Below are 16839 nucleotides of genomic sequence, written 5' to 3' on the forward strand. Positions count from 1 at the left end.
AGCCTTCCCATGGTCACGGGAACTAAATTCAGATGCCTGGCAACTGGGACCTTCTTTTGCGAACTTCTGACGAGCAAAATCAACCGGGGGAAGCCAGATTCACTAAAGAATTGTGCAACAAAACTCAAAGGGGACATTTTGCCAATTAATATCTGAATTTCTTAGATTACAAATGTCAGGTTTGCTTGGTAAAGGTAAAGTTTTCCAGTGGAAGAGAGGGAGTGGTCGCGTGTGGGTATTCTCAAAGCCTGATTGGTCCAAGACTGAGGGTAAAACTTCTTAAATTCTCCTTCCTGCCTTTCTAGCCCAGTTTCCGCTCAGTCTCTTGGTCCAAGCACTGCTTGAGTTGTGAGTAGAGAGATAGTGTGTATTTTTTTTTTTGCTAAGTTGATTCAATTGGATTCTATATTCGGTTTCATTTGACATTTAAATTGCTTACATTTGCTTGAAAATTTATTCCTCGTAGCTGCGGCCCAGGGGTCAGTTTTTTCTGCCTCCGGCGGTGGCCCCCCCCCCTGTGAGGCGTTCAGGCCCTCCCATCTGCGGGCCCGGACCCTCAGATCTATCCCCGGGGTTTCAGGGGTGCTGTGCTCCAACTCTAGGTGGCGCTGCTCAGTTCCATTTCAAAGCCAAAGAGCCAGTGCTGTCCGAAGACGTCTCCGTGGTCATGTGGCTGGCATGACTAGATGCCAAAGACGCACGGAACGCTGTTACCTTCCCACCAAAGGTGGTTCCTATTTTTCTACTTGCATTTTTACATGCTTTCGAACTGCTCGGTTGGCAGAAGCTGGGAGAAGTAATGGAAGTTCACTCCGTTACCCGATGCTAGGGATTCGAACCGCTGAACTGCTGACCTTTCTGGTCGACAAGCTCAGCGTCTTAGCCACTGAGCCACCACATCCTTGAAGCTGTGCCTTTCTTCCATCTCTTGTGCTCTTTATGAAACCTGGCGACAGAGATTTCCAGTCTTCATTAAGTTTCTGTATAAGTAAAAATTGTATGTTCTCCTTGTCGAAATTTCTACTTGGATCCTTTCTTACTTGTACCTTGCATTTCGTTAAAAGAGCCCTTAAGAACTATTAACTCATTAGTTTTAATGAAGTTAAATTTATAATTCTTTAAAAGTGTTTAAAGTATAACTCCTGATAATTGTTCTGAGGAATATTTGGCAGAGTTACCAGTTCTGTTAAACTTGGAATGAATAATTTGAACTGACTTGAAGAAAGCTCCACCTAGTGGAAATCTGATAAACTACTGGCTTTGTTTTTAACCTGAATTTAAAAGAACCATCCATGTTGGCAATACGTCAGAGTTCTTTCAGATACTATTTCCCATCCTGCTGATGGTTGTGTGTACAAATTAAAAAATAAATAAACCTATCATATTGCAACTTAGCGTGATGCAATGAATCTATCATTGCATTATTCGGTATAATTAACTCTGCCACGTTTGCTCCTTCGCAGAACTATGCGATCCTGATAATAATGTTTCATTTGAGACATTGAAGAACATAAGCTCATCCCTTATGTTGTATTTGTGAGGGTTTGTGAGGGGTTTAGTGCAAAGAGATGACTTGGGAATCGGGGAAATGGGTAAATGTTTTCCTGATATATACTCTGACCCCCAGCCTCCATGTTAGCTTAATGCAGAGTTTTGATGTTGACGTTGTTGATGTTGATTTTATTTATTAATTTTATTTATATTTAATAACGCAAATGCTGCTTTCCCCTTCAAGTACAGTATTTAGTCAAGGGAAGAAACAGCATTTGCATTATTAAATATGAAGGGATATATTTAAAGATATTTCAAATATTCTATACTGGCATGTCAGTAAGGGTCCTTCTATGTTGGACACAATAATGAGATGTAAGGAGCCGAGGTGGCGCAGTGGTTAGAGTGCAGTACTGCAGGCCACTTCAGCTGACTGCTATCTGCAGTTCCAGCGGTTCAAATCTCACCGGCTCAAGGTTGACTCAGCCTTCCATCCTTCCAAGGTGGGTGAAATGAGGACCCGGATTGTTGTTGGGGGCGATATGCTGACTCTGTAAACTGCTTAGAGAGGGCTGGAAGCCCTATGAAGCGGTATATAAGTCTAACTGCTATTGCTATTCATTCATTCCACTTATATGCTGCCCATCTCCCAAGGGTGATTCTAGGCTGCTTACAATTACAATGTCCAATTAAATTTTAAAGCAATAGAGATCTTAAATATAAAATTCAGTGAAAATTAAATTGACCCAGATGGAGAGGAAGGGAGGAAAGTAGGCACTTTGAAAGGGTGGGAGGAGATGGGGCTGTTATCTAATTCATTAACCATCTTCAGAATGCCAGATCCCCAGGCCAGTAGTGAGCCAAGGTGGTGCAGTGGTTAGGGTGCAGTACTGCAGGCCACTTCAGCTGACTGCTATCTGCAGTTCAGTGGTTCAAATCTCACCGGCTCAAGGTTGACTCAGCCTTCCATCCTTCCGAGGTGGGTGAAATGAGGACCCAGACTGTGGGGGGGCGATATGCTGACTCTGTAAACCGCTTAGAGAGGGCTGGAAGCCCTATGAAGCGGTAGATAAGTCTAACTGCTATTGCTATTGCTAATTAGCACAGCCCTTCCGGAAGGCCAAAAGGAAGGGCATGGATCTCACCTCAGGGGACATGATGTTCCAGAGGGTGGGACCCACGGCGGAAAAACCTCCTCTTCTAGACCCCCGTCGAACAAAATTCTTTGACAGATGGGGTCCTTCTGCCGGCATGGGTGAGATAGCCTGGACCCACACCGTGAAGGGCTTTAAAGGTGATAACCAACACCTTGAATTGGACCCAGAAGCAAAACTGGCAATCAGGGCAGCTCACAGAAAACTGCCTGAGTAGCGCATTCTGCATCAGCTGAAGCTTCCTGATAATGTTAATGATAACTCACCGGCTTTAATGAAGCTAAGTTGGGTTTAAATACAAAGTGGTACTTGGTAAAAGTGCCACCTTTTTTGTTTTTAATTTCTGCAGGCCCATCTGTATTCCTTGGGATCTACTTTAACAGCAGCGCTAGAGTACACAATGGAAACTGGAACGGAGCCGGAATTTAGCCAGGATCTGTATGCTCTGCTTGGACAAATGCAGAAGGAAAATCCTAAAGAAAGGCCAGATATTGAGGTAAAGATTATTTTGCCAGCTGATCTTGATTTGACGTCTTGAATAGCAACGATCATCCAATCTTCCTTTCACTGTTTCATTGGAAGATAATTGGCTGAAGTATGGGTAAAGAAATATAAGCGTTATTGTTATATAAGGAAGTGCAGATATTACACGTTGTTTGGCATTAATATAATTTGTCATTTCCGCATAGGTGTTACTATTCTTCTTCAACAAAAGGGTAACAATTTGGAAACATTCATTCCCCTTATCAATGCTGAGTTTATAGGAGCCAAACATTCCAAATAAATATGGTCAATTGAATTTTTGAAATAACGCATTCCAAGGAAATGAATTATAGATTCATAGCATCTATGATGCTAACAGTAATAACTTATAATATCATGTGTGCTAACGTAAGAAGTCAGGATTGTATGCAATGTTTGTTAATCCGAAAACTTCACTTTAGACTTGGCAACTTACTTGGTTTGGCTCAAATACTTTGACATTGCTCATATGTACCGTATTTTTGGAGTATAAGACGCACCAGAGAATAAGACGCACCTTAGGTTTTTGGGAGGAAAATAGGGAAAAAATGTTCTGCCTACCAGGTATTCATCTGGCTAGCCCTTAGTCTGGTCAGCTTCAGCATGTAAGTTTGCTGATTTAAAACGTGCCCGCAGATGCTTTTCCCCCACTGGTTGGGGATGAAAAGCAGCTTCTAAAGCACAGCTGATCATTGGAAGGAGCAGCAATGAGAAAAGCAGGCAAAACACGGAATATCACTTCACTCGTCAGTGGCCTCATTGGGGCTGGAAAAAAGCTTCGAAAAAGCTACATATGTAGTATAAGACTCACCCAAATTTTCAGTGGGGGGAGTGCATCTTATATTCTGAAAAATACAGTACATTTTATTTGTTTGTTTATTGCAAAAATGTATACTGTGCTTGAATCCCAAAGATTCAAGGCATCTTACAAAGCAGAACAACAAACTCTCTAACAAATCCCAAACCCCCACAATAATAGATATCATTGCACTAACTCAATTTAAAATAAATAAATAAATCAAAACACGAATCCAATGTAAAGCATTCTCAGTTCCTCCCCCTCCCCCCTCCAGAGGGTAATGTCCCAAACGTGCCAGTAAAATCCAGGGCTTTGTAGAAGGACAAGATTGTGGGAGGGCAAATGTAGCTCAAGGGACGAGCACTTCGAGGTTACTCCCTTGAGTAGGGCAACCTACGCCTTCTATCCAAAGATGAAGACATGGGCAGGATAAAATGAGACAATCTCCTAGGCCTAGAAGGTAGACAGGAACCAACTCGCATTAGCTTCATAAGCTGAGTCCACCATTTTAAATTAAACACAAAAAGCAGTTGGACCTGGATCAAGGCTTCCTTGCCCATGACTTCTGTCCGTTGCTGCAGTAATAGCCAGGAGCCCAGGAGAGCCCTCCAAATCTATTCCTCCAATTTAAAGTTGCTTCGGCCCATGCAGTCCCTCCCAGGCCTCCAGATGCCAAATGGCAATTGCTACTGCACATCTGGCCTCGCCGGGTGATGCTGCGTAACTGAGATTTTGCAGCTTTCTGATGATATCTCATCCCGAACTAATATTTGATCTACCGAAGCTGCTTCGTACGGACTTTAAATATCATGGGTGAGTAGAGCACAGAGGGACATTTCTCCTTGCGATCTGGGGTACCATACATTAGACATCTCCCTTCATGATCACCAGTTAGAATCAGGCACACTCCAGAAAGATCCTCCATACGTGGTGTTTCTTCACCATTTGAAGAATAGAATGATGGATGCTATTAAATGCTACTAAGAGATTATACCGTGTTTACCCAAAAATAAGACAGGGTCTTATTTTCTTTTGATCCCCGAAATAAATGCTTGGCCTTATTTTCGTGGAGGTCTTATTATTTTTGAGGTGCAGGATATGGCGAGTGTGGTCACCTCATGGCGGCTGCTGTGGTGCAATATTTTTGGGGAGGGCTTATTTTCGGGATAGGGCTTATTTTAGCACCTGTGCTCAAAGGCCCAATTGGGCTTATTATCCGGGGAGGTCTTATTTTTGGGGAGACAGGGTGGAAGCAATGGAACATACACCCTTCTTCCACATTTCAACCCAGGTCATCTATCTGAGCAATCAGTGCAGCTTTGGTCTCACGTCCAGATCTAAACACGGACTGGAAGGGATCCAGATAATCCATTTCATTTAGATAAAGGCCCCGGATCTTTTCAATCTCACAAGTATATCACAACAGCCTTCCAGAAAGTCACCAATCCAGCTCTTCCCCAGAATAAATCTTGAGCAACCTTGAACAAAGCTTCTGAATGAAAACAACCCAACAAGGATCTTTTCATTCACCATTTTCATAAACTTGGGTTTACCTATACTCATTTTTTTCATTTTCATGTCCAGAGTATAAATCTCTGAAGAGCAAAGTGCTTCAACTTGAGTTGCATTTTTAATTACATTTCTGTTTCCTGGAAATGTCTGTTTTAGTTTCTAGGAGATACTGCAGTTCTCCTGTGTGCTGCTCCGGGAATCCAATCATGGGTTATCTTAGCCTTCTAGCCTTGAGACTGAGTATGCAAATATCAAAGTTACGCCTCCTCTGACTGGACTTCCGTTTCCTCTCCAGTTCTTATTACTCAGTCAAGCCTACGAGACTTATTTTCAACGCTCTCTTGATTAATTGCTAATATTTCAAGATTAAGGATGAATTTACTTGGTTTTCACTGTGGATTTCTTGCTGGATTGGAGGTAAAGCGGCAGATTGCTGCCAGCCGATTCCTCCCTCGCTGTTTCCCTTAAAGGGATATCGGATCGCTACAGCTGGAGTGGGGCGTTCTCCACCTGCCCTCCCTTAACATCAGCGCGCAAGGAAGCTGAGTCTCCCAGCGCTGCTCTCCACGCCGGATAGCACCCGCCCGCGAGCGCGGTCAGATCCGAGGCTTTGGCTTGTCGGAGCGGGTCTCCCCCCCTCCCCGCCTCCCTCCTTTGTGCCCTCGCTGGAGCGGCTGCCGGAGGATTACATGAATCGGCTGTTTGGGAATTTCCCCTGCGGTTCCTTTGAATTTCGCGCCTTTGATGCCGGTGACCTTATTTGGTAGCGCTTTTCACACATGCGCAGTAATGCCTGGGATGAGAAGGCAGATTTTGCCCGCGCGCTTGAGTTTGCGCATTGCTTCCGCCCCTCCCTTTTCCCTCACTCGAGTTTGCTGACTCAGGGAGGAGGTCGCTTCTCTTGGTCTCTGCTTCCACGTGGCGTTCTTGGCGAGTGCTTTCAATTGCATTCCTTTGTTTCGCTGATTGAGCTCTTTCAAATTCATATCATGGCTGATCAATCGGTATTGCAAGGTACTGTCCGGCCAGTTTCTGAGCCCCGCTCCCCTGGCGAGGGAGGGGCCAGCCCTGGGCCTAGTAGGGCCGCGACCAGGGCCTCTACTAGCAGGCCTCGAGCCTCATCTACTGTTCGGGATAAGTCGCACAAGCGCAAAGACAAGGCCAAGGTTCCCCCCAAGGCATCTGGGGCTCCTATTTCTTCCCCTCCGGTTCTGATTCAGCAACCTGGGTCTCCGGTGAGGGTCGTTGAGCAGGGTTGGTCTCCTGATATTCAGCTTCCCCAGGGCCCTATTCCTGAGGTAGGGGCTTTCGGGCCTCGTTCCCCCCCAATTATTTCGGAGGCTAGTGGGGCTTCTCTTCGTTCACCTCCACGCGCTGGGCCCTCTGCCACGTTCACCCCCACAGCTGCAGGCCTCAGGCCTCTGGAGGGCCAGGATTTGGGCCTTTCTGCTGAATTCTACGGCATGATCTCAGAGGCTATTTCCAGAGGGGTGGATGCGGAATTAGCGCGTAGATCCCAGGTCTCCAGGCCTACTCTGGCCTACTCAGGCCTGGCTCCCCAAGCAGTACAAGGGGATTCTTCCATTCTGCAAACTGATCCTCCTTCCCCTTTACACTCTGTGTTTAGCGCACAATCTCCCTTAGTGGAAGAAGGTGAAATCCAGGATAGGGAACTCTCTGGTGACGAGGGCCTTCCTGTGGACCAGCCTCCGCCCCCTGGGCTTTTCAGGCACACTCTTTTCAAATCCCTGCTATATAAGGCCAAGACTACCACCCACATGGGGGAGGCAATTTCTGCAGAAAGTGCTGCTGTGGGCCTGGATGCCACCGAGCGGCTCTTTGCTGAGCAGGTGGCTCTGCAAGATTTTATTCCATCTCCCAAGCTTTTTCTTGATTTAATCCAAAAGCAGTGGGATGAGCCGACCGCAGTTAAGCCCCCTGGGTCTGGTGATAGGAAGCTTTTCACATCTTCTCCAGAGTTGGAGGCCCTCCTGCAGTTTCCCACAGTGGATGCTCCCATCGCTGCTCTTGCTTCACCGGCGTTAATTCCTTCTGAAATTTCGGAAGGATTGAAGGCCGAGGACCGCAAGGCCGAATCGGTCCTTCGCAAGACTCATCAGGCAGCAGCATGGGCCTTGCGATCAGCCACTGCAGCTTCCTTCTTTAATAGGACTTCTTTAGTTTGGCTGAGACAACTACAGGAAAGGCTGGATCCGGAGGAACTGCGCCTCCATCAGGATGTCACCAAACTGATAGCGGCCCTAGAGTTTTCTGCCGATGCCACCCTTAGCGCGGCAAAGTTTGCATCCCGAGCCGTGGCTTCCAATGTGGCTTCTCGCCGTTTGCTCTGGCTCCGCCACTGGCAAGCTGATATCAAATCCAAGTGGCGTCTAGCATCCACGCCCTTTAAGGGCGGGGCCTTGTTTGGTTCAGTGCTGGATCCCATTCTCATTGAGACTCGGGACAGACGTAGGGTGCTTCCCTCCACAAGTGCCCGTGTGGCCAGAAGGCCACAGCCTTATGGTAGACGGCAGCCCTTTCGGTCTGGGGACTCGGGGTTTACCTCTGCCCCCTATGTCCCCAACTATACCAGGGGGTTCTCCCAGGCACAGGACCGTGGCCAGGACCGAGCCGGGGCCAGAGACAGGGGGCGCCAGCAGAGTCAGGCGCAGAGTAGACGGTCATTCCGAGGAGCGGGCAACCGTTCCTTTCGCAGATACCGCTGACTCGCAGGAGGCAGGGCCCATAGGAGGACGTCTCTTGGCCTTCGCCCACCGGTGGGCGGAGCTCACGTCAGACGCCTGGGCCCTTCAAGTAGTGAGTTTGGGTCTCACGCTAGAATTTCTATCCATCCCCCCGAGAAGGTTCATCAGGTGCCCTGTGCCCAGGTGCCCGTCGAAGCGGCGCCTTATGGACACCGAGATATCTCATCTTCTCACCATCAGGGCCATAGAGCAAGTTCCCAAAGGGCAGGGAGGCCTAGGGTTTTATTCCATCTTGTTCCTAGTACCAAAGAACTCCGGGGGATGGAGGGCAATCCTAGATTTGAAACAGCTCAATCAGTATATCAAATACCAAAAATTCAAAATGCACTCTCTAAAGAGCATATTGGCTTCCATCCGCCAAGGCGACATGATGACTTCCATAGACATCAAAGAAGCGTACCTCCATGTGCCCATTCATCCGGCACATCGGAAGTTCCTGCGGTTTCACTTCAACGGCCGTCATTATCAATACCGGGCCTTGCCATTCGGCCTCTCCTCGGCCCCGCGCGCGTTCACCAAACTTCTGGCAGTATTGGCAGCCTCCCTTCGTTCAATTCCAATACGCATCAATTGTTATTTGGACGACGTGTTGGTGCTGTCGTCCTCTCGAGATCAGGCCCTCCGAGACCTACGGGTCACGATGGACGCATTGCGGGACCATGGATTTGTCCTCAATCTGCCCAAGAGCCACCTGCGCCCAACCACGTCCCTCCTTCATCTGGGAACCACCATCAACTCGATGTCGTGCGAGGTTTTCCTGTCCCCGGAAAGAAGGCAGAGCATATACCACCTGGCGCATCATGCGCTATCCCATCGGCGAGTACCGCTGCTGTCGCTGTCCAAACTGCTAGGGAAGATGATCTCCTGCATCAGCGTGGTGCCCTGGGCCAGGTTCCATGCGCGTCCTCTCCAGTGGTTCCTGCTGCCCTTCCAAAGAGCGCATACCAGTCATTCCCACATCAAGGTGCAGCTCCCGGGCAAGGCCAGGCGGTCCCTGCATTGGTGGATGTCGTCCAGGCTCCTCAGGGGATGTCCATTCAAGGAGCCGGACCGCGTTCAAGTTACAACGGACGCCAGCTTATTCGGATGGGGGGCCCATGCCCTGGACAAGGTTGCCCAAGGTTGATGGTCGGATCAGGAGCTGGCGAACAGCATAAACTGGCTGGAGTTGCGGGCCATCCGTCTGGCTCTCCTGGAGTTTCGGGACATTGTATCTCATCACCATGTGTTAATCTTGACCGACAATGTGGCCTCCAAGGCTCACATCAACCGCCAAGGGGGAACGCAGTCCAGAACTCTGATGCTGGAAGCGGAAAGGTTGTTCCATTGGGCGGAGCCCAGACTCTCATCGATTCGGGCGGAGCACATCTCGGGCGAAGCCAACACTCAGGCGGACTGGCTGAGCAGGGCGACTGTGGATCAGGGGGAGTGGCAGCTCCACCCCATTCTCTTCCAGGAGCTCTCTCGCCGCTTCGGCCTGCCCGAGGTGGATCTGTTCGCTCACCCGCACAACGCACAACTTCCCCGGTTTTACTCCCGATACCAGACTCCGGGGGCGGAGGGAGTAGACGCTCTACGCAGCCGTTGGCCGGCCGGCCTTCTCTATGCCTTTCCTCCTCTCCCGATCCTTCCGTCGGTCATTCAGAAGATCTTGACAGAACAGGCGGAAGTGCTGCTGGTCGCCCCAATGTGGCCCAGACGTCCCTGGTACGCAGACCTCGTCCATCTGTCCGTTTCGCGTCCTTGGAGGATCCCGGACGACAAGATTCAGCTCCACCAAGGGGCTCTCCGGCACCCGGGCCCTCAGCTGTTGCAGTTAGCCGTGTGGCACGTGAGCGGGAGATGCTAGCGGCCCTCCACTATTCGGACGAAGTCATTTCTACAATTCAAGCGGCCCGTCGCCCGTCGACTACCCGTATTTACGAGGCTACCTGGCAGGCCTTCTGCCGCTGGTGCCGACGCACCGGGGTCGATCCCATCAAAGCCTCGGTGCCCCAGGTTCTGGATTTCTTGCAGTCCGGCCTCAACAAGGGGTTGGCACCAAACACGCTTCGCCGTCAGGTCACAGCCTTGTCGACGGTGGTCGGGGGTGGCCAAGGCCGCTCCTTATCCCAGCACTCGCGAGTTCGAACCTTCCTTAAGGGTACTTCCAACTTACGACCGCCGACGGTACATCGTTATCCCACGTGGGATTTGACCTTGGTTCTCAGGGCCCTTACAGCTGCCCCCTTTGAGCCTCTACATTCCATCAGCCTCCGCTTGCTGACACTCAAGACGGCCTTCCTGGTGGCCATAACATCGGCCAGGAGGGTGTCGGAGCTAGCAGCCCTTTCGGTTCGTGCGGATCTTTGCATCTTCCACCCGAACAAGGTAGTGCTTCGTTTGGATCCGACCTTTCTTCCAAAGATAAACTCGTTGTTTCACAGAACTCAAGAACTTGTCCTGCCGGACTTTTGTCCTCACCCGTCTCATCCGCGGGAGCGTCAGTGGCACCATCTGGATGTTCGCAGGGCTCTTCGTCGCTATGTGAAGCGCACGGCGTCGTTCCGAAGATCGGAGGCCCTGTTCGTCTCCTTCCAGCCATCTTCAATGGGACAGAAGGTGTCCTCCCACACCATCGGCCGATGGTTGAAAGCTTGCATTGCGTTGGCGTATGACTCCCACTCCAGACCGGTTCCAAGGCGAATCACTCCTCATTCCACCAGGAGTGCGGCCACCACAGCGGCCTGGGCGACGCAAGCGTCTGTAGAAGAGATTTGCAGGGCGGCCACTTGGGCATCCCCCTCGCCTTTTATTCGCCACTACAAGATTGATGTCTTCGCCTCGGCCGAGGCGTCCTTTGGGCGGAGAGTGTTGCAAAGGGTCCTTCCGTCTGCGGAGGAGCCTGACCAGCCTAGCTCCCGCCCTGGGAGTTCATTGCTTTGATATATCCCATGATTGGATTCCCGGAGCAGCACACAGGAGAATGACCGTTGTCTTACCTGAACGGTCCTTCTATGGGTGCTGCGAAGGGAATCCAAACCCGCCCGCAGCTTCGGCTGGTCAGGGTTCCGTTTTGATGTGACTCTCTGACTTGTTACTGACTGGACTTGACTCTGTAGTGCCGGATGACTTGCGGCTTGTTTGAGGATTGACATAATGATCCTTCGGTGGACTTCGTAAAAGAACTGGAGAGGAAACGGAAGTCCAGTCAGAGGAGGCGTAACTTTGATATTTGCATACTCAGTCTCAAGGCTAGAAGGCTAAGTTAACCCATGATTGGATTCCCTTCGCAGCACCCATAGAAGGACCGTTCAGGTAAGACAACGGTCAATTTACCATTGAAACTTGATTTACTGCTATAATGTATTACAAACCTAACTCAAAGCCCTTTTATTCATTTAAAATCCACTACCAAAAAATGAATGAAGGATGGAATTTTAACTAAAATTTAGGTACACAAAAGGTATTTCCCCAATATAAACTATATTATATTTTATTATCATATTTATATTTTAAACAGCATAAAATACTTTCAGCTGTTATGCTACATAGTAAATTGTATACATGCAATAAATTGATAGTTGAAAAGGGATGATATATACAGTGTATAGGACCTCTGTAGATGCAAAATGCTGAAGTTTCCAAGGTAGTGTTAATCTGTTGGATCATATGAAAACATAGCTAGATAAATTATAATATCTTTCGATATAATTGTCATTGTAGGTTGTTATATCATTATGCAAAGAGAAACTCAAGGTTTCCTCCCCAAGTGATATTTGCCAGGCCCTTTCAGCTACTGGAAGAAAAATGCTTTCAATTGAATCATACGGCACCTTTCAAGGTACAGTTTTTGTATTTTTGATGCATGTCATGGACCTTGGAGTAATAATAATAAAATAATGTTTGTAGCTCATGAACTGAAATCCAAAAACATATGAGCTGAAGTGAGGTCTAGGTATTTATGTCTTTAAAAAAGGCAACACAGTTCTAGGCTGCATTAACAGGGACAGAATCAAGATCACATAATGTGTTAATACTACTTTATAATGCCTTGGTAAGACACTTGAAATTCTGCATCCAGTTTTGGTTGCCACGATGTAGAAAAGATGTGGAGACTCTAGAAAGAGTGCAGAGAAGAGCAACAAAGATGATTAGGGGACTGGAGGCTAAAACATATGAGGAACGATTGCAGGAACTGGGTATGTCTGGTTTAATGGAAAGAAGGACCAGGGGAGACATGATAGCAGTCTTCCAATATCTCAGGGGTTGCCACAAAGAAGAGGGAGTCAAGCTGTTCTCCAAAGCAGCTGAGGGCAGGACAAGAAGCAATGGGTGGAAACTAATCAAGGAGAGAAGCAGCCTAGAACTAAGGAGAAATTTCCTGACAGTTAGAACAATTAATCAGTGGAACAACTTGCCTCCAGAAGTTGTGAATTCTCCAACACTGGATGTTTTTAAGAAGATGTTGGATAAACACTTGTCTGAAACTGTATAGGGTTTCCTGCCTGAGCAGGGGGGTTGGGCTAGAAGACCTCCAGGGTCCCTTCCAACTGTGTTATTCTATATTCTAGATATAGATAGTCCTTGACTTATGACTCTAATTCAGCCCAAAATTAATCGTAAATCATGTTGGATGTTAAGTGAGTCACACTCAGTTTTATGACATTCGATGCAGCAGTTGTTCGGTGCATCACTTTGGTCATAAAGCGGATCAGTTTTGCGAGTGAGCATTTCCCCCCCGAGAAACCCGAAGTGAATGCAGCTGCATTCTGGACCAGCTGTAGTCTTCGGACACTCTTCAGTTAAACACTCTTTTAATAAAATCCTCTCTCTGTGTATCTAGACAGTTGTGATGACATCTGGGAAGGAACCTTCTATGAGAGCCCTTTGCCGAATGAAGAGCGCCCGGATGATAACGTGGCTAAGACTAGAACAGCGTCAGCAGAGGACTCGGCTTTTGCTAGAAGTGAAAGTTTTCGTGGCCCGTATGCGCCCAATGACGGAAACAGTGATCTAAAGGCCATGAAAATCAACAAGAAGGAGGAGAGAGTTTGCTGTCAAAGTATTTCAACCTGGGTTACAAAAAGCCAAGAGGGGAACAGTTTTACGAAACGCAACAAGGAGTTAGATGCTAAGCCCTATGCAACCGGAATGGAGAGAGATTCGTTTGAGAGATCCTGTTTAAGGAAAATTAGAACTTTTCCAAATGTACCCTTTAACTCTGAGACACACTCAAGAGCATGTTTATCTTTTATAGGGCATCAGGCTTCACTGACAAGGAAGCCATGTCAATTGCAACCTGGGGATACTATCTTAGAAGGACCATTAATTCAGTGTGATCACCCTGAATCAAAATCAGCATCTCTTCCGCATAACAATTTCGGAGAACTTTGCCTGGGCCCAAATACATCACCAGGGTATCCAAACCACATGACATCCAGGGATGACAGAGAAGCAGTGGATATTTTTCCACGTTGTTATGCCATTTCTGAAACTTCAGACCAAAATAATCCAGCAGATGCAACAGATGAAACAAGTCCTGAATGCAATGCGTTAGAAAACTGTCGCAGAAGAGAATTCTGCAGCGAAGCGCCTCTAAAATCAGGTCAAAACTCTTTGTTTTATATTAACAAAATGTCTCCCACATTCATGGCGTCTAAGGAAGACGGATGTAATTCAAGCGTGCTAAGTTCTCCTGAAGAGAAACACAGTGAGAAAACAGACTGTTGGACTGAAGACAGAGAATATGACGACGGGGATTCAGAAACGAGAAACAACGAGGTAGCAAAAACAAATCCTTCATTTAAAAACTATTTTAATTACTGTATAAGACGCACCTTCCCCTCCCCCCAAAAAAACAACAGTGTGGAAATGTTGGTGCATCTAATACACTGAATACAGCCATTTTTGGCCTCCTGAAGCCCCGCCCCTGTATCCCATTTTTGCGAAAAAACCGAGCCGTTTTTCACAAAGACGGAGGCTATTTTGCCTTCCCCCAGTCCCCAACGAGGGCATTTTTGCCTTGCCCCAGCCCTGCTGAAGCCTGCAGAGGGCTGCTGGGGACTGAGGGAAGGCAAAACCTTTTTTTTTCCTTACCTCTTTTGAAATCTTGGTGCGTCTTATACACCAGTGCGTCTTATAGTCTGAAAAATACGATAGTCTGTCACATAACGCACTTTCTTTGTGGAGATGGGGGAGTGTGGCCCTACAGTTAAACTCTTTTAACACTTATATGTTGTGGGGCAACGTTTGGATTACCAGCGCTTTAAAAGGGAAAGTTTGAACTGGAAATTGTTAATAGACCTTTGGGTTTGAAAATTCAAGTGGTTAAATTGAATGCAACTAAATATATAAACGAAGTACATTTCTGCTTGATCACACTAAATTAAAAATCACTATCTGCATGCAAAGTTTATTTTGAACCACTTTACGGCCAATTTTATAAAGATCAAGGTTCTGATTCACTTTTTCTTTAAGTTGATACATGTCAGACCCCTCAGCTTTTCTCAGCAATTGGGTATTTTCATCAATTCTTGATGTAATAAATGCTGGAGAAAGTGTGTTGGAGAAGTGTGCCACTGGCAGTGGGTGACTTGCTTTTTTTTTTTGATAGCAACCTGTGGATGGAGAATTAGAAGTGATTTTATGTCTAAAGCTGCTATGGTCTAAACCAGTATCCCTTAGTTTTTCCCTGTACACTGAGGTTTTAAAATAAGATGCCTGGGAAAAGTCCCATTCATGCAGTAAAATAAGATACACAGTAAAAATACAGAGGTAGCAGTAGAGGAATAAAATTTGCAGTTTGGTGGAGTATTCAGGAATGACTTGAATGCTTTCTGCTTGCATTAGGTGGTATTAATTTTGGAAATAGCAACACTCTACAAATCGTGATGCGCTCCCCAGATTCCAGCTCTCTTCGTTTTAATGCTCCCTTTTGTCTCAGAAATAACATAAATTTCTTTGATGCTCGATCGGTCAACTTTAATGCCACCCTTCTGCTCCTATGCTCCTCTTTGCTTTATGTCAAAATTATATTGCCAATCCTGCTGCCTGCCAACCTCATAACTGTATCTTCAGACTTTTTAAAATGGCTTTTCCTTTGCAATTCATAAATAAACCAATTCAAGTGTGACTGAGGAGTCTTTTTCTCTCATCTTAATTTTAACCGCGTTGCCTTGTCTCTCTTTCGTGCAGTTGCCATGGCTTTTGAACTGCAGTACAAAACTTTTCTATGCACTGTTCTCTTGCTTTCTTCTGATCATTTCGACCTCAGACCGTCACAGAAGTGAAAATCAAGTTGCTGGTGGACAATATATGATTTTCACAGAGTTACTATCATCCCGATCCCCAGATAGACCTCTTCAGAAGCTGGATGCAGTTTTTAGGAATAAGTCCTTTTATCTCTTAGAAATAGGAAATTATTTCTTTTTTTCCTAAGAAAACTAAAAAAAATAAATCCAACTTTTGTACAGAAAAAGAATGTTCCCTATAATGAAGTAGAGTGGATGCTGATGCAAAAATAAACTTAGAATTTTCCTTCCTTTTCTACTGTACATGAGCATTAAAAAATGATGTTCTTAATATTTATAAATAAGATAAAACTCTTAGCAGTAAAACACTGGTTCCTGAGTACTGGTAGTTACACTAACAGGGCACTGCAGGTGTCAGGGGAAAAAAAAAACCTAACTTTAAAAAGTCAAAATCTTAGAAGTTTGCCAAATCTGACCAGATGTTACAAGTTTTCTCAGAGGCTGTCCACTTTAATTTTAAAATATTCTAATTAATTGAGAGGGAGGACTTGGGTCAGCTAGAAGAAAGACATATAGCATGTATATAATTGTAAAGTCCCATATTCTAATTCTAATATTATAACCGTGTAATATTGTATTATATTTGGATATTTTTATATATATATATATGAAAGCTCTGATTTTTTTTAAACTATGTCCAAGAGAAATATATTTCTCTGTGTGCTAGAAGAAGAAATAAAAGTTAATTCTTTTGCATATTTATCTATATCGAAGGCATTACTGTACACACTTTTGGAAAAAGTGAGCAAAATGCTAGCATTTTGAGAAGAGGTATCACCTGTATCAGAGGTGTCAAACTCAAGGGCCGGCGGCCGGATCTCACCCATTGGGGTCCTTAGATCTCAGCGCCATCCTGGAAACAGTGAAGGACCAGTCGGCAGTGCTTCTGCCAGCGAAAACGGGCTCCTGAGCTCCATTTTCACGGGCAGAGGGTTGCAGGATGCCCTGGCAGCTGAAAACAGAGCTCGGGAGCCTGATTTCGCTGGCAGAGCGCTTGTGCCACCACAGGTACCCCAACAGGGGTGACGTTGAGCTGGCCACGCCCACCCCTGACCTATATCGTAAATGCAACAACTTACGTTCATAGATTAACATGCATATACTGCAGTGGTGGGTTTCAAAAATTGTTCGAACCTACTCTGTGGGTGTGGCCTCCTTTGTGGGAGTGGCTTGCCGCCCATGTGACCGGATATGAAGATGCCAACGACACTTGTCAGAACCACCTTAAATTACCCCACACACAGCACTGGCATGCATAAGAATAGGATGTAAACTTGTTTTTTAAAAGGCATCTTTGGTTTGCG

General features: G+C 46.5%; 1 protein-coding gene across 1 annotated transcript in view; it reads left to right on the plus strand.

Annotated features, from left to right (window-relative positions):
• KNDC1 (kinase non-catalytic C-lobe domain containing 1) overlaps window positions 1-16839 on the plus strand; it is a 78675-nt gene that overhangs the window by 20911 nt on the left and 40925 nt on the right. The window contains exons 4-6 of the mRNA XM_087702380.1: window positions 2995-3141; window positions 11949-12066; window positions 13069-14006. Coding sequence (XP_087558506.1) covers window positions 2995-3141; window positions 11949-12066; window positions 13069-14006 — 1203 coding nt within the window. The remainder of the gene's footprint in view (window positions 1-2994; window positions 3142-11948; window positions 12067-13068; window positions 14007-16839) is intronic.

This window comes from Thamnophis sirtalis, unplaced genomic scaffold, assembly GCF_051295495.1.
Source record: "Thamnophis sirtalis isolate CommonGarterSnake01/CBP01778 unplaced genomic scaffold, rThaSir2_p1.2 scaffold_15, whole genome shotgun sequence".
Classification (NCBI taxonomy): domain Eukaryota; kingdom Metazoa; phylum Chordata; class Lepidosauria; order Squamata; family Natricidae; genus Thamnophis; species Thamnophis sirtalis.